This window comes from Leucopleurus acutus (assembly GCF_964270905.1).
Source record: "Leucopleurus acutus genome assembly, chromosome: 2".
In the NCBI taxonomy this organism is placed as follows: domain Eukaryota; kingdom Metazoa; phylum Chordata; class Mammalia; order Artiodactyla; family Delphinidae; genus Leucopleurus; species Leucopleurus acutus.
In genome coordinates, this window is record NC_139143.1 from 184,151,326 (window position 1) to 184,173,442 (window position 22,117).

General features: G+C 46.6%; 1 protein-coding gene across 1 annotated transcript in view; it reads right to left on the reverse strand.

Annotated features, from left to right (window-relative positions):
- VPS13D (vacuolar protein sorting 13 homolog D) overlaps nt 1-7,535 on the reverse strand; it is a 245,178-nt gene extending 237,643 nt beyond the window's left edge. Inside the window, exons 1-2 of the mRNA XM_082834553.1 lie at nt 7,433-7,535; nt 3,617-3,785 (exon numbers count right to left, since the gene is read on the reverse strand). Of these exons, the coding sequence (XP_082690679.1) occupies nt 3,617-3,713 (97 nt within the window). The 5' untranslated portion in view covers nt 3,714-3,785; nt 7,433-7,535. The remainder of the gene's footprint in view (nt 1-3,616; nt 3,786-7,432) is intronic.
- Nucleotides 7,536-22,117: the final 14,582 nt, after the last annotated feature.

A 22,117-nucleotide genomic window follows, 5' to 3' on the forward strand; every position in this document is an offset into this window, starting at 1 on the left:
TATTTTTAAAAAAAAAAAAAAAAAAAAAGGAGGGGGAATCTAAATGTATGCCCATGGCCCAGAGTTCAGACTCCTTGAACCAGCACTGGCAGCCGCTATCTTCTGGCCCCAAACCATCCCAAAGACACCCTGCAGGTTTCAGCCTTCCGCCTCTGCTCACACGCCTCATTCTGCCTGGAATGTGGTCACCCAGCCTGGGCCATCTATCAAAATCCTGCTAAGATCCACTCAAAGCCACCCCCAGAATAGCTTTCTCAGGGCCCTCCAGACAAGATGAATGACTCCCCTCCCACTGCATTATGCCTGTATCTCTAGTATAACAACGTAATACATACTGCCTTGTATTACTGAACACTTATTTCTGTCTCCAGGACTGGTTAATGGCTCTCTGAGGGCAGGGATTATAGAGGTGGAGCTGGGATGATGATGATGATGACCATGATGATGATGACGATGAGGAGGAGGTGGAGGGAGGGGGAGGAGGAGGGAGGAGGGAGAGGAGGGGGAGGGAGGAGGGAGAGGAGGAGAGGAGGGGGAGAAGGGGGAGGAGGAGGGAGGAGGAGGGAAGGAGGAGGAGGAGGGGAGGAGGAGGGAAGGAGGAGGGAGGAGGAGGGAGGAGGAGGGGGAAGGGAGGGGGAGGAGGGGGGGGAGGAGGCGGAAGATGAGGATGGCTATCATTCAGTCAGATCTTACTATGTCCCAAGCATTTCATATGCATTTCTTCATTTGATCCTCACAAAAATATGAGGAAATACTATTATTTTCTTCATTTTTAAGATAAGAAAAATGAGCTTAAAGGATAAGCAGTCTGCTTAAAAGTCACAGATCCGGTCAGTGGTAATACCAGAGTTCATACCAGACCTGTGTGATCTCTGGCAGCAAGAGGGACAGAGGATGAAGAGGAGGCTTCCGTAACTTGCTCACAGTCACAAACAGCTGTTAAGTGGTGAAACCAGGGAGACCCTATGCCTGAGCTCCAAGTATTTTCTACTGTCTCCCCGTTTTGTATCATTCCATAACAGAGCCTTACCCAAAGCAGGTGCTCAGTGAAAGTCTGTCGAATGACTGAACAAATGAAATGTTATACAAGTGCTATCTCTGTCCTTCCACTACTCATATGCTACTTTGCATTTTTATTGCTTTTAGCATGTGTGCACAATCTACCCTTGAAGTCCAACCCACCAGCTAATCATATGTTGCTGGTTGTATGATGATGATGACTAACACTGACGGAGGACCAAGAACAGTTCTAAGCTCTTTGAACCTACATTAATGTGTTTGGTTCTTAGAACCTTATGAGATAGTTAATATTACCTCCAACTTGCAGAAAGGGAGACTAAAGCAATTTTAATATTTAATTTTCTATTTAATTCTTAGTAGAATTTGAGTAATTTAGTACTAAGGATGTAATGTACAACATGATAAATATAGTTAACATATATGTTATATATGAAAGTTGAGAGTAAATCCTAAGAGTTCTCATCACAAGAAAAAATGTTTTTTCTATTTCTTTAACTTTGTATCTGTATGAGATGATGGATGTTCACTAAACTTACTGTGATAATCATTTCATGATGTATGTAAGTCGAACCATTATACGGTGTACCTTAAACTTACACAGTGCTCTATATCAATTATATCTCAATAAAACTGTCAGAAGAAGAAAAAAAGAATTTGAGTAATTTGCCCAAGTTACTGGTAAATGGAGGAACTGGGATTCAAACCCAGTCTGGCTACAAAATCTATACCCTTGACCACTATTTCAGTCGCCTTTGCATCTTCCAAAGCATCTGTAAATATTTGCAGACAGACTGAAATAACATTCTTATTCCTATCTAGTACCCTCTGCCCCCAAACACTGCTTAACTATGTCATCAAGATCAACAAAAAGTGTCAACTCCTTTACAAGCCATTCTCTCAGTGCATTGCAATGCTCTAAAACTTTTCTGGCCAAGCATCGTGGTGTGCTTTGGAGCCATAAGGACGGAGTACCTAACTGACACAAGTTTTGAAAGAAAAAGCATTTTTCTATTCTGCAGAGAAACATTCCTCAAATTCCACAGGTTCATTAAAAGCCATAGAGAATAATTTTTAAGAAAAGATAAGCACAGAAAAGCAGTAGAAAGCTTCAGAGATACACACAGCTGTCCTTACAAGATATGTTCTGTCTAAAATTGCTGAGATTAGAAATCTATTATTAGTATAGACTCCATGATTTGTCAGGTACCACAAATTTCTATTTATTCATTTCTTTAGCAAAGATCCTTCTTCTTACCATACCACTCTTGAGAAAGCCAGCTTTGTTATTAGCAATGTTGTTGCTAATAACAATGTTGCTCCTTCTAGGCCCTGTTACCTGCCCTGTACAACCTGGTTAGCTTCACAGTGTGTCTGAGAACTTCAATAAGTGACCAAAGAGGTGAACCTGACACTATTATTGCACTTTAAACACAGCCCCACCCTGACAATTGGTCACTTTCACTTTCCACTAAGCAGCTGCCTTCTAGGAAAGGGCAGAAGGAAAAGCCGAAGAACAGGAAAGAACCCACTTCTGTTTCCAAAGAAAGGAAGGGAGCAGGGAGGTGCAACCATGCTAGCTCGCCACCGCCTATTGCTGCTGTGATCGCTCCACTGGTTTAGGTGGGTCAGAAAACCCCGGAGAATGCTGCTTCTGGGAAGAGAAAATCACTGCACCCTGTGCTCAGACTATACACACATCTGGATCACTGCTAGCCCCACTAACCTGCCCTGGTCCACTTGCCAAAACTCATACTCCCAGGAAGCCCAGAAGGTTTCCACTATATCTGAGGCCTCCTTTCCTCTTTCTATGATTCTACATGTTTGCAAACTGACTTTATCTTCTTTCTCTAGATTTGTTAAAGGGTTCCACTTTGAGTTGAGCAAACAGAACTTAAATTAAAACAAGGAGAAGGAGAAGAAAGCCGCTTTCCAATCCCCACATCAAACCACTGGGCTGCATTTACACAGTATAGACCTGTAAAGGCTAAAATGTCTCAAGCTTTAGGTACGTTACTACTCAGCAAGACAAGAACTCAGAAATTCTGTTGGAAGACCCCACAGTAACGTATTTTAAAACTTCTACTGGGTGTCTATTACACACCAGCAGGATAGGAGCTTCAATGGTCACTCCACTTGATCCTTTTAGCGATGCTGTAAAGGTACATTACCCTCTTTCTCTAAAGAAACTGAGGCTCAGAATTTCAGTGACTTGTTCATGTAGCTAACAAGTAACACAGCAGGATTTGAAGCTGAAGCCAATGCCATTGTCACTACATCCTGGCTGCCTCCACAAAGCTTCATAAAACTAAAAAATTAACTGGGGTAAAGCACAGTCACCAGTAGCATGGTCTTCTTTTTTATTTTCCTTTTAATATTTAACAGTCCCCTAAAACCTACAACAATCCAGCTATATACTTAAGTTACCCTGTAATAATAATCAGCGTCATATGGAAGAACATTATTTCCTTTTATACATATTTAATACAAAGCTATCTGTCCATCGGGGTTTATCACTCTCAATACAACAAAAAGAACATAAAAAATAGAAATGCAATCTGCAAAGCATACTTCACCAAAAAGAGATACATGCACTCACCTTTCAGAAGCGCAACGGACAGCTGATCAGTGTTCAGGTTATTGACATATTTCCCTAGATAGGTATTGAGAACCCAGGCTACAAGACCTTCCAACATGACTATATCCTCAAGACAAGGTGTTTAAAACTCATGGATCATTATTTCTCTCTCTCATGGTCACAGAAGAATCTATGAAAGAAAAAAAAAAGGAAATGAACAGAAAAACCTGACAGTTTTTCCAAGGTGATATCCTACTCTACCTGCCCTGAAGGTGGCTGGATGCAAATCACAGATTTAAGAAAAGATGGGGTGACCAATGTTCACTGCACCACTGTTTACAATAGCCAAGACATGGAAGCACCCTAAGTGTCCATCAACAGATGAATGGATAAAGAAGGTGTGGGGGGGGGGGGTGTGTGTGTGTGTGTGTGTGTGTGTGTGTGTGTGTGTGTGTGTGTGTGTGTGTGTGTGTGTGTGTGTGTGTGTGTGTGTGTGTGTGTGTGTGTGTGTGTGTGTGTGTATATATATATATATATATATAATGGAATACTACTCAGCCATAAAAAAGAAGGAAATATTATTTGTAGCAACATGCATGGACCTAGAGACTATCAAACTAAGTGAAGTCAGACAGAGAAAGACAAATATTATATGATATCGTTTATATGTGAAATCTGAAAAATAATATAAATGAATCTACATACAAAAGAGAAACAGACTCACAGACATAGAAAACAAACTTATGGTTACTAAAGGGGGAAGAGGGGAGGGATAAATTAGGAGTATGGGATTAACAGACACACTAAGATATATAAAATAGATAAGCAACAAGGGTTTACTGCATAACACAGGGAAGAATATTCAATATTGTATAATAACCTATAATAGAAAATAATCTGAAATATACATAACTGAATCACTTTGCTGTATACCTGAAACTACCACAATATTGTAAATCAACTATACTTCAATTTAAAAAAAAAAAAAAAAGACGGGATGGAAAGCACTATACGATGCCCCCACCAGTAAATGGAGGGCCAAACCAGTACATCTGCACTTTGATGCAGCTGCAAGGGATAGTCGCTTATAAATTTACCAAAAATTACCTACAATTCAAAGTTGTGTATCTTTTCAATGTAACTGATTGTTAAACTGCTTGCTTTTGATGACTGACCTGGGGACTAGACTGTCCTGATCAGAGGTTCTCATCCAGATGTGATATGGCAATGTCTAGAGACATTTTTGAATATCACGACTGGGGGGATTGCTACTGGTACCTTGTGAGAAGAGACCATGGAGGCTGCTAAACCTCCTACAATGCACGAGGTAGCCCCCCGCAGCGATGAATTATCCAGCCCCAAATGCCAACAGTACCAAGGTTGAGAAACCCTCTCCTAGATTAAGGCAAAAATGGCCTAAGAGATTGCATCAATAAACTTCATATTCTGCACCGATCCTCTTTAAGCCTTCCCGAAATCAATTTTGCAAACCTCTTCATCAGGCTCATTCATAAAATGATATAAATGGAAGGAAGACAACAGTGGTTTATCGTTCTTCTTAACTGTCCTGGAGCTGCATTGCTGGTACCTGGACACCAGACAGTGCTGATACAAGGGACCCCCTTAGTCAGTAACTGCAGACAACAGAAATCCTCTGGTTCCAGCTGCAGTATTTACAGTCAGTGCTGATTTACTGCTGTCATTACAATAACTGCTGTTTATTAGCATTACAAAACAGAGACTATTTTTAGTATTCCATAAAGTTAACATGAGGGAACTTGAGACACCAAAGTTTAAATGGGTTCCAAGATTGCTCAGCTAGTAGATCCTAGTTAGAACTGTGGGCTCCAAATCTTGCTCTGAGCCAAGCATGTCGGACACCAGCCTACCAAGCCTGACACTCCAGGTTTGCTGTGGCAGGCATCCCACTTGGAACCGGCCCTTTCGGGATCCTTTCCAAGCACTTTGCCCCACCTCCAGTTATTCACCTTAGTGCCAGGAGATACTCTTACCCCAACTGAGAGGCCTCCACCCACCAGAAACCCCCAAACACAAAGCTGTACAAGAGTTAACCTCCAGGAAAAATCTGTTTTTATTTGTCAATAGTGTCCTGCATTTCCACAGAAGATTAACTTTTGTCAACAACGACAGTAAAAACGTAAGAAAATAAACAGCATTTGGAAAAATACTAATTTCTTTCCAAAGATCTTTTTTAAAGCTACATTTTTATGTAAAATTAGGAATCTGCTAAAAATTACTGCATACACTTATTTAAAGAGATTACAAGAACAAATTTCTTAAAATAAGAAATGTTTAACAGCCTGAGTAAAGGAATCACTTCTTTCTATAACTTTAAATGAGTAAACCTACAAAAACAAAACATGAACCTGACTAACCTAGTCTTACTATGTAGAGTCCAAACACACTTAGGCAAAGAGCCAAAGTTGGAAAACTCTTTACTTCTGAAGTTGCTGCCATTGATTCTGGTCCTAAGTGCCAACAAACTCTCTCTGGTGCCGTCCACAAGTGCTCTCCTCATAAAGGGAAACAACCGTCAGTTTGCACACAAGATCTGGCCCTACCCTACCTTCCCTGAAGGTGGACGAATGCAAAGCACTGATTAAAAGAAGATGGGGTAAGAAACACTATAAAACGCCCTGTGCAGTAAGTACACTGAGGCCCAAGCTAGACGGCATCCATTAGCTCTGCTAAGCATCTAGAGCAGGTTTGAGGCCACTTCAAGGATTCCGTTAAGGAATCCGGTGTCAGGAAAGGCCGCCAGACTGGCCAGAATCCCAAAGTGTTTTTACACTCTGGTCCATCAGGGTTTCTAGGCCTGGTACTAACCCCACCTGGCCTCCCCTAATCGGTGGGGCAGGTGACACTGGGGATCAGTGCTCAGCCTACCGGTGGGCAGACAGCCGGCCATGACCTTGAGCCAGGCCCCTCCCTCGAGGAGCGGCTGGAGCCCTGGAGCCCTGAGTAGGAAGGGCTGGCAACAGGACGCGGGAGCGGAGGCGGCGGGGCTGAGGGCTGCCGGCCCTGCGGGCTCGGACATCGGAGGCCGGAGAGGGGCGGAGGCCCGGCAGGAAGGAGACTGCCCAGGAGGCGAGGCTCCTCCAGCCCGCCTGCCGCCCCTCTGCTCTCGGAACCCTAAGCCCGGCTCCAGGGGACGGAGAGCCCACCTCCCAGATACAGCCTGAAGGGAACACAGCCGCGCGTCCCAGCCCCGGAAGGAGGGGCTCAGCCAGGATGTGACCCCGGGAGGCGAGGGATAAAGAGAGGTTTGAGGCCTGATGTCCCATCCCAGAACGAGACCCCAGAAAGCTGGGGAAGGAGATGTTTAAGACCCTCTGGAGCCCTGACTGGAGCCATGTTCTTGGGCATAAGGCAAGGGAGCTCATACCCTGGGCTCCCGCGTGGAGACGCGGCCTGACACCCCCTCGATCGCAGGGCACCAGGCTGCCCCGACCCGGAAAAGCGTGCGGGTCCGGCGGGGGTTCAAACTCCCCAGAACACGGACGCCGAAGTCCCGGGAGGCTCAGGACGCCCGAGCATATGACTCGGGTGCCCGCAGGGCCTCGGACTCGAGAGTCCCGGTGAGGGCGGGGCGCTCGGGGCCGTCTGGGGCTCGGACACCCCAGGGATCCCCCGAGGAGCTTAGACGGCCGGAGGGCCGGACGCCGGGGTCCCCGGGCTCCCAGCGCAGCGCTCCGCCCGGGCGGGCCGGGGCCTCCAGGTCTGAAGCGAAGTCGGAGCGGTCGACCGCAGGTCCACGCCCGCCCTGCGGCCCCCGGCCCTGCTCGCCGCCCGGCGCCGCCCCGCCTCGGCCCGTACCTGTAGGTGTCCCGGGCCGCCCGCCCCAGCCAAGCACTGCGCGGCGCTTCCTCTTCGCAGCTCCTCAATGGCGCTGGCCCGCTGCGCTCAGACCCGCCCCGACCCGACCAATCGAGCGGGCGACGCGCCTGCGCCTGGCCAGCCGAGCGCCGAGTCATCGAGGAGGCGCCCCCTGGCGCCCGCGGCAGCTCCTGCAGGGCTGCCCGCCCCTCCAGGGCTCGCAGGTGCTGGGGCTGAAGCGGTAGAAAGGCCCAAACAGCCCCCCCATTTTACAGCGCGGGGGTAAACCGAGTCCGGGGGAAGGATAATATATAGGACATATTGGCTCAGAAGTATTAGAACCCAGAATTCTTCCGTCTACAACGACCCTCCCGCAATCTGTTCGCCACTTATCAGCCGCAGGAGTCTGTTAAAACATAATTAATACCATGCCACTTTCCTGTCAAAACCTCTTCCGCATTATACTTAAGTTAAAACCCACCTCCTCAGAGAGCCGACACCAAGATCCTACTGAATTTGTTCCATTCGCATTTCTGCCACTCTTTCCCGGGCCCGCTCTGTCCCAGCATCCTTCAGTTCCTGCCCCGGGACTTTTGCATTTGCATCTCTCTGCTTAGGATGCTTTTACCCTAACTGCTGTCCAATGGGAATATAATGCAAGCCACATAGTACATTTATTTAGTCGGTACATTTTTTACAGGAAAAAGAAAAAGGTGAAATTAATAATATATTTTATTTAATCCAATATGTTCTAAATATTATCATCTCAACCTGTAACCAACAGAAAAAAATTATTAATAAGGTATTTTGGGGTTTTTTATATTAGTTTTTTAAACCTGGTGTGTGTTTTACACTACTGCACATCGTAATACAAACTAGCTACATTTCAAGTGCTCAATAGACTTGTATGACTACAGGGCAGCTCTGGATAATCATACAGGCCACTCCTTGCTTCAAACATTCCATCTCAGAGAGGATTTCTCTGCTGCCGTATCTGAAGTTCCCCTCATCCATTACGCTGTTATATTATCTTAACAGAACTTAATGCTGCCTGAGATGAGATCATCTTATTTGTTTATACCTATGTTATCTTTCATCACCCTGAAAGTTCACTGACAGCAGAAATTATGTCTTTTTCACAAATGTTTCCTCAGTACCTAGACATGGCCTAGCACAGAAAAGGCCCAATGCTATGAAAGAATGAACAAATGAACGCCTCATCTTGGATTATCACCAGAAGGGCAGGAAGAACATCTCAGGCTCATAAAAAGTCAGAAGACGAAGGTCACAGGCTGGCAAGGTTGCAAGACTATCTATTTACCATGACATTTATCAGCCCTCATGATGCTAAGCTAATGAAGGTGCTTGTGGGCTGACTCACTCCCAAGCAAGGCCTGAGTTTCTCTGAGGTGGGGGTCAACCCATCAGAATCTCAACACTGGGTCCCCCCAGAAGCTGAGGTTTGGGTGTAAAACCCTAGACTCCACAGAAGGCAGAAGGGAAGGCAGCCATCAGAGCTGAAGGAGCTCAGGGTCCAGATCTTCCAACACAGAGACACCTGACTGTACCTGGGGAGTTTATTTAAAACGCAGATGCCAGGGCACCATTCCTTCAACCAGTATCACTGAGAGTCTTTGGGCCTCGGTCCCTTATCAATCTTAACACACGTTTACCACACAGCCATCCCACTCCCAGGTATTTACGCAAGAGAAATGAAAGCACATGTGCATGCAAAAACTTATACACAAATATTCATAGCAGCTTTATTCATCATAGCCCAAAACAGGAAATAATCAAAATATCCATCAACAGGAGAATGGATAAAGATATTGCAGGGACTTCCCTGGCGGTCCACTGGGTAAGACTCCACGCCCCAGTGCAGGGAGTCTGGGCTCAATCCCTGGTCAGGGAACTAGATCCTGCATGCGTGCCGCAACTAAGGAGTCCGCATGCCTCAACTAAGAGTCCGCATGCCACAACTAAAGATCCTGCATGCCGCAACTAAGACCCAGTGCAGCCAAAATAAATAAATAAATAATTTAAATGTTTATAAAAGAAGAAAAGAGATTGCAGTGGACCCATACAGTGGAATACTACTCAGCAGTAAAAAGGAGCAAACTGCTGATACAGATACTATCTTGGAGGAACCTCAGAAGTATTAGCTTTGTGAAAAAAGCCAGACCACGCAAGGCCATGTACCATAATGATTTCATTTCTATGCTATTCTAAACTAGAATGGCACAAGCAGACCAGTAGTGGCCAGGGGACAGGGGTGGAGGGAGGGGATTGACTAGGAAGGGACAGGAGGGAACTTTTCAGGGTGATGGAGCTGTTCTGGATCTTGATGGTTGTGATGATCATGAGTCTGTATACAGTTGTCAAAGTTCATTGAAGTGTGCACTTAAAATTGAAATTGTGTTTTCTGTTCATTATTCCTCAATAAAGCTGATATTCAAAAGATCTCCTCCCTCCTGGGGCTTACATACCAGCAAGGGAGGAGAGACGGAGAACAAACAAAGTCAGCATAAAATATAGAGTGAACAGGATGGTGATGGGCACTAAAGAGAGAAATAACGCGGGGAAGCAAGGTAGGAAGGAGGACTGTACAGTTTTAGATGGTGGCCTCAGTGGGAAGAACTGGCCCCCAAGGGTTCAAGTTCAGGGAGTCTGCAGGGGGACCCAGCTCCCCAGGTGATGGGTTTGGAAATGCAGAGCTGATCCAAAGCCCTCATTGTACAGAAGGGGAAACTGAGGACTAGGAAGGGGAAGGAACTTAAAGTCATGCAGAGAGACCATAGGACAAGGCAGGACTCTGCTGTGAGCCTGAATCCCTGTCCATAATGGCCTCAGCCTTTCCTGCACCAGCCCACAGCCCTGAGCTTCAATTATTAGAGCGAAATGTATGCTCGTTATGGACAAAACAGGGAACAGAGAGGTCAAATGTTGTCCTGGCAGAAGGAAAGGGGTTGTGTTGGCCACAGGGAAGGTCCTCCCATGGTCCCCCACCCATGCTGTGTCCTCCAAAGCTGCAAGTTTCTGACACATAACAGGTGAGGGGCTGCAGGAGATGGGGGATATCCTTAATTACCATCCACCCTAGACTCTGAGATGTATGTTGGCCCAGAAGGGCCAGGTTTTCTGGGGCAGGCAGATTTGAGGGGCCCTGCTCAGTACTCCCCAGTATCAGGCCCCTCCCTACCCGGCCTTCAGATCATCTAGACCAGAGCGGCTGCAGACAGTCAGCCAAAACTGCTGGAGAAATGTTCCTTTTGGCCCACACAAAGGCTTAAAATAATTGAAGTTAAGTTACATTTTAAAAGCTGGAGCTCACTTGTGAAAATCTATATCTGGAGCTTCTCTAGAAAAAAAAAAAAAGGAAGAATTGGCAATGGTGGAACCCCCATCCTCCCTAGGCTTACATTCATTCGTTTATTCTTTCACCATTTATTGAGCACCTCCTATACATTAGGCACTCTTCTAAGCACTTGGGGCTACATCACTGAGCAAAACAGACATATTTTTGTCTATAAAAATGCCCTATTGGAGTTTGTATTCTAGCAAGAGGAGCAGATGGTGAGCACTAAATATAACACATGTAAATTATACAATATTTGAGAAGGTGATAAGTACTGTAAGAGTCCCATGGGAGAGGTAGGCATCTTAGGGGAGAGGGAGCTATAATTTTAAATATGAATGAATCAGATCCAGAAGTTTTCACAGCAGCACTGTCCAATAGAAATGCAAGCCACACACATAATTCTAAATTCTCTAGCGTCCACACTAAGTGCAAAGAAACAGGTGAAATTAGTGTTAATATTTTATTTAACCTAACATCTCCAAAATAGTATCATTTCAACATGTAATCAGTATAAAAATTATTACTGAGCTATTTTATATATGTTTTGTACTAAGTCTTCAAAATTCAGTATTTGTATTTGACAGAGCAGGTCCAGAGTCTCTTGAGAAAATGCAGACAGCCTGGGCAGGGGTGGTACTGTCACTCTGTGGGAAGAAGGACAAAGCACAGACCATAGCTCAGGGGTCAGCCCCATCATCTTACAGAGGGATTCTGAGCTCCAGAGAGGGACAGTGGCTACTCCAAGTTCACACAGCAGGTTATGGGTGGAGCTAAGGTACAATCGCAGGACTCTTAACCTTTAGGTTTGCCCTGAGCAAACGCCCAGCTTTCCAGATGCTGCCCTGGTTTCTGGTTTCTGAATATAGAGCTCCAGGTGGAGCAGAGAAGTCCCCAGAGAGAGAGAAACTTCTACAGAGCTGGTTATCAGGAGCCTCCCACAGTAAACAGACTGTCCACCCAACTCAACTCCTTAGATGAGTATCAAGCCCAGACGGTCCTGCCCTCCTCTGCACGGCAGAGATAATGGGTACCTTGCCTATCTCCCGGAGCAACTATGGAGATAAAATAACGGAAGCTCGGTTTCGCAACTCTTAGAGCAGGCAATGCTCAGATCTCTCCCATGATGTGGGAAATAAAACCCAACATCCTTCCCCTGGCTTCTGAAGACACCCTCTTGACCTCATGTCCTGTCCCTGAGGTTCCAAGGCTGTCCCACCCTCCCTTTACCAAGGCCTCTGCTCAAATACCAGCTCCTCAGAGAAGCCTTCCTGAACTCCCCTTGCAAACCAGCAATACCCCCACTCCCGTCTGTCCCCTTACGTTGCTTTATTTTCCTTCTTAGCACTCACCACGGGCATAGTCTACACATATTTTTTCACACAGTCCCTCCTAGCATGCCAGCTCCAGCTGGCATTCTGTTGCATCCCCAGGACCACCCCCCCAACACACAAAAATAGCCACTTATATTTACTGAACACTTACTATGTGTCAGGCACAATTCCAAGTATTTCACAGATAGTAGTTCATGCATTAATCCCTTACTCTGAGGGACGTAATATTTTAACCTCATTTTAGAGATAAGGAGAGTGAGGCACAGAGAAGGTCATTAACTTGCCTGAGGTCACACAGACAGAAGGTGGTGGAGCCAGGATTCACACCTGGAAAGGTGGAGTTGAAGGCCCACAACTCTTGACTTCTGTGCTAATCCATCAGTGCCCCATAACAACGATGCCTGAATGCAGACTAGATGAAGAGGAATCCACAAGTTGCTTGCTCCCATCTGTGCTGGCCTCTACCTCATTGAAACCACTTGTTCTGTCTCAGTTGAAGAAAAGAAAGAAGCAGGAGGGTCTTCAACTGGCCCATTTTGACTGGTTCACCCATCAGGCAGGTGGCTGCCTTCAGTTACTCCAAATTTACCCACTGTGATATTGTGATTTATAATAAGAAGTATATATTTGATCTTCATCCTCCATTCCTGGCTCACAACTCTTAAAAAACCTTTGGAATTTCCCAAGTGATGAGAGCAATGGAACATCTTTTGTTCAGATATTTGTCCTTGGGTCCTCATTTCTGAAATAGCTCCAGAGCCATAAAGGCAAAACCAGTGTCTTATTATTCATATCAAACCCCTTTCAGTCACACCTAAGTTTATGTTCATAGGTGGCTTTTGGAAAGCCCCTAAGGATGAGGGCTGGTTGCCAGGGGGATGAACCACGTGATTAGAGGGTTGGAACTTTCCACCTCAGCCCCTTACCTCTGGGTTGGGAAGAGGGGCTGGAGGTTGAGTCAGTCACCAATGGCCAGTGATTCAATCAAGCACGCCTATTAATGAAGCCTCCCTAAAACCCCAAAAGGACGGGGTTCAGAAAGCGTCCAGCTGAACAAGTGGATGTGCTGGGAGGGTGGTGCACCCAGAAGGAGCACGCAAGCCCCGGCCCCTTCTCACATAAACGTTGCCCTTTGCATCTCTTCTGTCTGGCTCTTCCTGAATCTGAGCTGTATCCTTTGTAATAAGGTGGTAGCCTAATAAGTAAACTGTTTTCTTGAGTCCTATGAGCTGCTTCAGCAAAGTAATGAAACCAAAGTTGGTTGTCGTATAAGAAAGAGGTCGGTTGGAAGCACAGGTAACACCTGGACCTGTGATTGGTGTGTGAAATGAAGGCAGTCTTCTGGGAGTGAGCCCTTAACCTGTGAGATCTAGCGCTACCTCTAGGTAGCTACAAGTGTTCAGTGAGTCCCTTTGCCCACTGCCCACCTTAGCAGGACAGGGGAAGCCCTTTAGACCTGGCCCCTCTCTTTCCCTCTCACTGTGCCCCATCCTAGCCCCAGGTCATGCTCCAGCCCTCCCTCCATTCGTCAGGCCTCTTCTCCAAGTCACCTCTCTGGTCCCTTCCCTGATGTCCTGATCCAGGAGGGGGATCCCCCAATCCTTCCGTTCTCTGTGGCCAGCTTCATTCTCCTCACATAGAATGGAGACAGACTTTGTAGAAACTCTAAGTTGAAATTTTAATGTGGCTTGGATGTGTGCATGAATCCATTTTTAGAAAATACTACTCCCATTAATTATGGCCCAGCCATAATTAATGAGTCAGGTATACTGTACTTAAGAGCAGTACCCCATAAACATGAGTGGGAATGAGAGCTCTATCCTGGGATGCTGACTGGTGCAAAGAAAAAGTAGATTAGATGCTATTAAGAAGCATGTAATACCCCTAATTTAATACTTGTACCATCTGCTGTAAGCCATTTGTGTGTTTTCTTATTGTCTCTCTTCCCACCCATTTGTTTTAGTCGTTGCTGTTTCCCAACACCTAGAGCAGTGCCTGCTGTGAAGTAGGAGCACAGTAATACTTACCCATTCAAACACTGGGAGCCGGCAGGATGCATTTGTGGTACTTAAAGCCATGATGCTGGATGGGACTCGCAGGGGAGGGTGTGGGAGGTGGAGAAGATGCCCAAGGGCCGAGATGAGGAGGGAGAAGCAAAGGAGGCAGAAGGAGCCCCCGAGACGAGCCGGCAGGAGAGCCAGGGCTGTGTGTGCTCCTGGAAGCAGGTGAGCAGCGTGTTTCAGGGAGGGGGCTGGTCACTTGGGTCAAACGCTGCCCACAGGGGGAGTGAGAGGAGACCTGAGAGCCTCTGTGACTCAAGCAGCAGGGTTAGTGTCAGCAGCGACCCGGCCAGTAGAGTTTTAGTGGTGAGGTGGACACAGCCTCACTGGTGTGAGCTCAAGAGAAAATGAAAGAAGATAAATTGGAGATAGTGAATGCCAACAGACAACATTTTCTACATGTTTTGCTGTTAGGAGTAGCTGGGAGTTCCTTGGCAGTCCAGTGGTTAGGACTCAGCACTTTCACCTCCATGGCCTTGGGTTCAATCCCTGGTCCAGAAACTAAAATCCTACAAACTGTGCAGTGTGGCCAAAAAAACAAAACAGTAGCTGGGAAATCTGACAGTAACTGAAGGGAGAATTGTTTCCAAGGAGGTTTTGCTGTTTGTAATTGTAGCGAAATGCACATAACATAAAATCTGCAATCTCAATCATTCCTGAGAGAACAGTTCAGTGGCCTTAAGTACAGGCACACCTTGTTTTATTGCATTTCCCTTTATTGTGCTTTGCAGACGTTGCGTTTTTTACAAACTGAAGATTTGTGACAACTGTGCGTCTAGCAAGTCTATCGGTGCCATTTTTCCAAAAGCATTTGCTCACTTTGTATCTCTGTGTCACGTTCTGATAATTCTTGAAATATTTCGGGAATTCCCTGGTGGTCTAGTGGTTAGGACGTCACGCTTTCACTGCCGAGGGCCCTGGATTCAATCCCTGGTTGGAGAACTAAAATCCTGCAAGCCCGTGGCACGGCCAAAAATAAAAAAATTCTTGAAATATTTCAAACTTTTTCATTATTATTATATTTGTAATGGTGAAATGTGATCAGTGATTTTTGATGTTACTATTGCAATTGTTTGGGGGGCATCCAAAACCACGCCCATATAAGATGGTGAAGTTAATCAACGTTGTGTATGTTCTGACTGCTCCACTGACCAACTATTCCCCCATCTCTCTCCCTCTCCTCAGGCCTTCCTGTTCCCCGAGACACAACAATATTTAAATCATGCCAGCTAATAACCTTACAATGGCCTCTAAGTGTTCAAGTGAAAGGAAGAATCACACGTCTCTTACTTTAGATCAAAAGTTAGAAATGATGGGGGACTTCCCTGGTGGTCCAGTGGTAAAGAATCTGCCTTCCAATGCAGGGACGTGGGTTCGATCCCTGGTCGGGGAACTAAGATCCCACAAGCAGCGGGGTAACTAAGTCCACGTGCCACAACTACTGAACCTGCACGCCTCAACGAGAGAGAGAAAAAACCCACACGCCACAACTAGAAAGAAGCCCTCTAGAGAGAAGCCCGTGGGCCGCAGTGAAAGATTCCACATGCCTGAATGAAGATCTTGCATGTCGCAACTAAGACCTGATGCAGCCAAAAAAAAAAAAAAGGTTAGAAATGATGAAGCTTACTGAGGAAGGCAGGTTGAAAGCTGAGATAGGCAGGTAGGCCTCCTGTGCCAGTTAGCCAAGTTGTGAATGCAAAGGAAAGTTCTTGAAGGAAATTAAAAGTGCTACTCCAGTGAATATATGAATGATGAGAAAGCAAAACAGCCTTATTGCTGATATGGAGAAAGTTTTGGTGGTCTCGATCGAAGATCAAACCAGCCACAACAAGGCCTTAAGCCAAAGCCTAACCCAGAGCAAGGCTCTACTTTCTTCAATTCTAGGAAGGCTGAGGGAGGTGAGGAAACGACAGAAGAAAAGTTTGAAGGCAGCAGGGGTTGGTTCACGAGGCTGAAGGAGAGAAGCCGTCTCCATAACATAAAAGTGCCACGTGAAGCAGCAAGTGCTGATATAAAAGCTGCAGCAAGTTATCCTGAAGATCTTGCTAAGATAATGAATGAAGGTGGCTACGCTAAACAACAGATTTCCAACGTAGCTGAAACAACCTTCTATTGGAAGACGATGGCATCTAGGACTTTCATAGCTAGAGAGGAAAAGTCAGTGCCTGGCTTCAAAGATTCAAAGGACAGACTGACTCTCTTGTTAGGGGTTAATGTACCTGGTGACTTTAGGTTAAAGTCAATGCTCATTTTACCATTATGAAAATCCTAGGGCCCTTAAGAATTATGCTAAATCTACTCTGCCTGCGCTCTATAAATCCAACAAAGCTTGGATTGACAGCACATCTGTTTACAACATGGTTTGCTAAATATTTTAAGCCCACTGTTGAGATCTACTGCTCAGAAACAAAGATTCCTTCCAAATATTACTGCTCATTGACAATGCACCTGGTCACTCATGAGCTCTGATGGAGATTAATGTCTTCGTGCCTGCTAACAGAATACCCATTCTGCAGCTCATGGATCAAGGAGTAATTTCAACTTTCAAGTCTTATTATTTAAGAAATACATTTTGTGTGGCTATAGCTGCCATAGATAGTGAGTCCTCTGGTGGATCTGGGCAAAGTAAGCTAAAAAACCCTTCTAGAAAGGAGTCACCATTCTAGATGCCATTAAGACCATTCATGATTCATGAGATGAGGTCAAAATATCAACCTTAATAGGAGTTTAGAAAAAGTTGATTCCAATGCTCATTGATGACTTCGAGGGATTTAAGACTTCCGTGGAGGAATAACGGCAGATGTGGTAGAAATAACAAAAGAAGTAGAATTAAAAGTGGAGACTGAAGATGTGACTGAATTGCTGCAATCTCACGATAAAACTTGAATGGATGAGGACTTGCTTCTTATGAATGAGCAAAAAAAAGTGGGTTTTTTGAGATGGAATGTACTCCTGGTACAGGTGATATGAAGATTGTTGAAATGACAGCAGGGAATTTAGAATCTTATATAAACGTAGTTGATAAAGCAGCTGTAGGGTTTGAGAGAATTGACTCCAATTTTTTTTTTTTTTTTTTTTTTTTTTTTGCGGTACGCGGGCCTCTCACTGTTGTGGCCTCTCCCGTTGCGGAGCACAGGCTCCGGACGCGCAGGCTCAGCGGCCATGGCTCACGGGCCCAGCCGCTCCGCGGCATGTGGGATCCTCCCGGACCGGGGCACGAACCCGTGTCCCCTGCATCGGCAGGCAGACTCTCAACCACTGCACCACCAGGGAAGCCCCTGTTGTCTTATTTTTAAAAATAAGAACCTTCAGCAACCACCGCCCTGATCAGTCAGCAGCATCAACATCAAGGTGAGACCCTCCACCAGCAAAAAGATTACGACTCACTGAAGGCTCGGATGATGGTTGGCATTTTTTAGCAATAAAGTTTTGTTTTTTGTTTTTGTTTTGGCTGCCTTGGGTCTTTGCTGCTGCGCGCGGGCTTTTCTCTAGTTACGGCGAGCTGGGGCTGCTCTTCGTTGCGGTGTGCGGGCTTCTCATTGCGGTGGCTTCTCTTGTTGCGGAGCACGGGCTCTAGGTGCGCAGGCTTCAGTAGTTGTGGCACTCGGGCTCAGTAGTTGTGGCTCGTGGGCTCTAGAGCGCAGGCTCAGTAGTTGTGGCGCACGGGCTTAGTTGCTCCGCAGCATGTGGGATCTTCCCGGATCAGGGCTCGAACCCGTGTCCCCTGCACTGGCAGGTGGATTCTTAACCACTGCACCACCAGGGAAGTCCAATAAAGTATTTTTTAATTAAGGTATGTGCATTGTTTTTCTAGACATAATGCTATTGCACACTTAATAAACTACAGTAAGGTGTAAACGTAAATTTTATATACACTGGGAAACCAAAAACTTTATGTGACTCGCTTTATTGTGGTGGTCTGGAACCAAACCTGCACTCTCTCCAAGGTATGCCTGCATATTCACCACGTTGGGCAACCATCACCACCATCCGTGTCCCTAACTCTTTTCATCTTACAAAATGGAAAATTCTGTACCCAGTAAACATTAACTCCAAATACCCCTCTCCCCCCAGCCCCTGGCAACCCCCATCTACTTTCTGTCTCTGAATTTGGCTGCTCTGGGGGCCTCAGATAAGTGGAATCATACGGTATTTGTCTTTTTGTGACTGGCTTCTTTCACTTAGCATAATGTCTGCGAGGTCCATCCATGTTGCAGAATGTGTCAGAATTTCTTTCCTTTTTAAGGCTGAATGATATTCTATTGTATAAATATACCATCTTTTGTTTACCCATTCATCCATCCATGGACCCTTGGTTTGCTGCCACCTTTTAGCTATTGTGAATAATGCTGCAATGAACACTGGCATATGAGTATCTGTTTGCGTCTCTGCTTTCAATTCTTTTGGGTTTAATCAGAATTAGAATCACTGGATCATACAGCAATTCCCTATTTAATTTTTCTGAGAAACCACCATACTGTATTCCATAGCATCTGTACCAGTTTACTTTCTCACCAGCAATGCAAAAATGTTCCAGTTTCTCTACATCTTCACCAATGCTTCCTTCCTTCCTTTTTTCTTTCTTTCTTTCTTTCCTCTTCCTGTCATTTTCCTTTCTTTCTTCTTTCTTCCTTCCTTCCTTTCTTTTTCTTTTCTTTCTTTCTTTCTTTCTTTCTTTCTTTCCTTCCTTCCTTCCTTCCTTCCTCCCCTCCCTCCCTCCCTCTCTCTCTCTTTCTTTCTTTTTACATTTGCCATTCTAATGCGTATGAGGGAGTAAGTTGTTTTTTACATGGAAGAATCATTCGTATGCTTGCATGCAGGCAGGAAAGATCCGGGAGACCAGGAATTTGATGCTAAAGGAAGGAGAGAGGAGAGGTGCTGGAGCAATGTCCTAGAGTTGGGAGAGATGCTGAGATCCCGAGCAGAGAGGAGGATGCCCTTAGCCAGCAGCCTGGGTGTTTATCCATAGTCACAGGGGAGAAAGCTGAGGCCCTGGGCACAGATACGGTGGGAGGCTAGATGTGGTGGGAGAGCCTGAGGTGTTCTCTTGTGTTTATTTTATCCCCTCAGTGAAATGGGCAGCCAGGTAACCAGGTGACGGTAATGGTGGGGTGAGGTCAGAGGTTTGAGGAGAGAAGACAGGGTGTGAGATAGTCTCTCTAAAAGAGTGTATGGATGGTGGAGGTTGGGAGGCTGGATAATGGCTCCCAGAAAGACATTGGCGTCCGAATCCCTGAAATCTGTGAATGTAACCTGGCAGGATCTTGAGATGGGGAGATTCTCCTCGATTCCCTGGGTGGGGCCAACGTAGTCACATGTGGGAGGCTGAGGGAGATTTGACTACGGAAGGTATTACACTGCTGGCTTTGAAAATGGGGGAAGGAGCCACAACCCAAGGAATGAAGGTGCCTCTAGAAGCTGAAGGCAAGGAAACGAATTCTCCCCTAGAGGCTCCAGAAACAGACTCCCATTTACAGCCTAGCCTCCCTGGTGACCCCTTGATTTTCGACTTCTGATTCCAGAACTACAGAGAATGAACTTATGTTGTTTTAAGCCACTAAGTTTGTCTCATTTGTTACAGCAGCAATAGTGAACCCAAGCAGGACCCTGTGGGGCTCCTGGGCAAGGAAGCCTTTCTGTGTCCCCCATTTCTTTTTTGTTTTTTTTTGTTTGTTTTTTTTTTGCGGTACGTGGGCCTCTCATTGTTGTGGCCTGTTGCGGAGCGCAGGCTCAGCGGCCACGGCTCACGGGCCCAGCCGCTCCGCGGCATGTGGGATCTTCCCGGACCGGGGCACGAACCCATGTCCCCTGCATCGGCAGGCGGACTCTCAACCACTGCGCCACCAGGGAAGCCCCCCCATTTCTTGATTGTAGGGAATAGACTCCAGCCTTCATGACCTTCCCTGAGTCCCAAAGAGCAGATTCAAACAGTTGCTAATCAGGGAAGGGGGTGGGGGGGAATGCAGAGAAAAGGGAGAAGTCAAGAAACAATGGTGCAGCCTCGGGGCAGGGTCCTGGTTCCACCTAAAGGGATACACATAGCAGTAGCTTTGAGCCCTTCTACAGAACTAAACCCCCCAACAAATGGAAGATGTTAACTACTGGATGAAGCATTCTTCATCCCAGAGAAGGTCATGGTTTGGCAACCCCACCCGTAAACCACTGCTATAAAACTCCTCACCAAATCCCCCTCCCCACGCCAGGTAGGGACACACAGTTTGTTTTTTGGTTTTTGGTTTATTTTTTGCAGTACGCGGGCCTCTCACTGTTGTGGCCTCTCCCGTTGCGGAGCACAGGCTCCGGACGCGCAGGCTCAGCGGCCATGGCTCACGGGCCCAGCCGCTCTGCGGCATGTGGGATCTTCCCGGACCGGGGCACGAACCCGTGTCCCCTGCATCGGCAGGCGGACTCTCAACCACTGTGCCACCAGGGAAGCCCGGGACACACAGTTTTTGAGGGCACAGGCCCACTATGTCCCCCTTTGCCTGGCAAAGCAATAAAGCTATTCTTTTCTACTTCAACCGAAACTCTGTCTCCGAGACTCGATTTGGCACCGGTGCACAGAGGCTGAGTTTTTGGCATCAAGAGGAGGTCCAGGAAGTCACCAAGAATAAAGGTGTGTCCGGTGAGGGAGTGACAGAAAACAGGGAAGGAGTCTGAGTGAATTCAGGGGCCAGGGTCTCTCTCCCATTCAGGCCTTGACATGAGGAAACCCCTTTGCCTGCAACCTCCTCCCAATCCTTTATTCTGGAAAACTCCTGTTCATGCCTTAGGAACAGGTTAGAGGTCACCTCCAGAACCCTTCCCCTGATCCCCTGGCTGTGGTTGGGGTCTTCCTCTGCTCCCAGAGACCCTGTGCTCATCTTGTTACCCAAAACTGGGTTTGCCTCTTGTTGGGTGTTGAACAAGCCGAAGATCAAGAGAAGGATTTATGATTACTTGCAGTAAGTCAGGAGCACACCGGGGGTCTCTCCCAAAGCAATGTCTTCCCAAACAGCAAAATTGGGGAAGTTTTAAGCTAAGTGTACATGCGTATACATGAAGGGGCTTGGGCAGCAGGCAGAGTCCAAGCTTTAGTTGATTGAAGTCACGAGGGTCAGAAAAGGTCAACATCCTCGTCCTTCAGGCCCTAGTTGATCTGGTGGTTGATTGCATCAGGCCAATCTTCACCATTGATACAGAACTGGGAGTCTTACAACTGACGCATTATCTTTGCTATTGTCACTTCTCTTGCCCGACTGTTGTTTGTTTCTTCATTCCTTTGCTCAAGATCATTGATTACTGTTCAAGGGCAAGCATTGTGGCCAGGTTTAGGTCACAAAACAGCTTAAGCCAAAAATGGCTTCTCTTCTGTCAAGAATGCCATCCCGGACTTCCCTGGTGGCGCAGTGGTTAAGAATCCGCCTGCCAATGCAGGGGACACGGGTTTGAGCCTTGGTCCAGGAAGATCCCACATGCCACAGAGCAACTAAGCCCGTGCGCCACAACTACTGAGCCTGTGCCCTAGAGCCTGCGTGCCACAACTACTGAGCCCGTGTGCCACAACTACTGAAGCCCGCGCGCCTAGAGCCCATGCTCCTCAACAAAGTGAAGCCACCGCAATGAGAAGCCTGCGCACCGCAATGAGTAGCCCCCGCTCGCCACAACTAGAGAAAGCCCCCATGCAGCAACAAAGACCCAACGCAGCCAAAAATTAATTCATTCATTAATTAATTTAAAAAAAAAGAAAGCCACCCCTGGTTCTCTTTCTCCAAGGACCCCCTAACTTACCTGCTTACAGTCTGAGCACGCAGTGATGGGCCTCATAGGTGTCTCCGAGATTGGGGCCTCCTGGAGACCAGAGTCTTGTTTCCCTGAGTGAGGAGGGACAGCACGTGAACGAGCAGACCTGCAGAGACCACCGCAACCCTCAGAGAGGGCCCAGGAGACCGAGGTG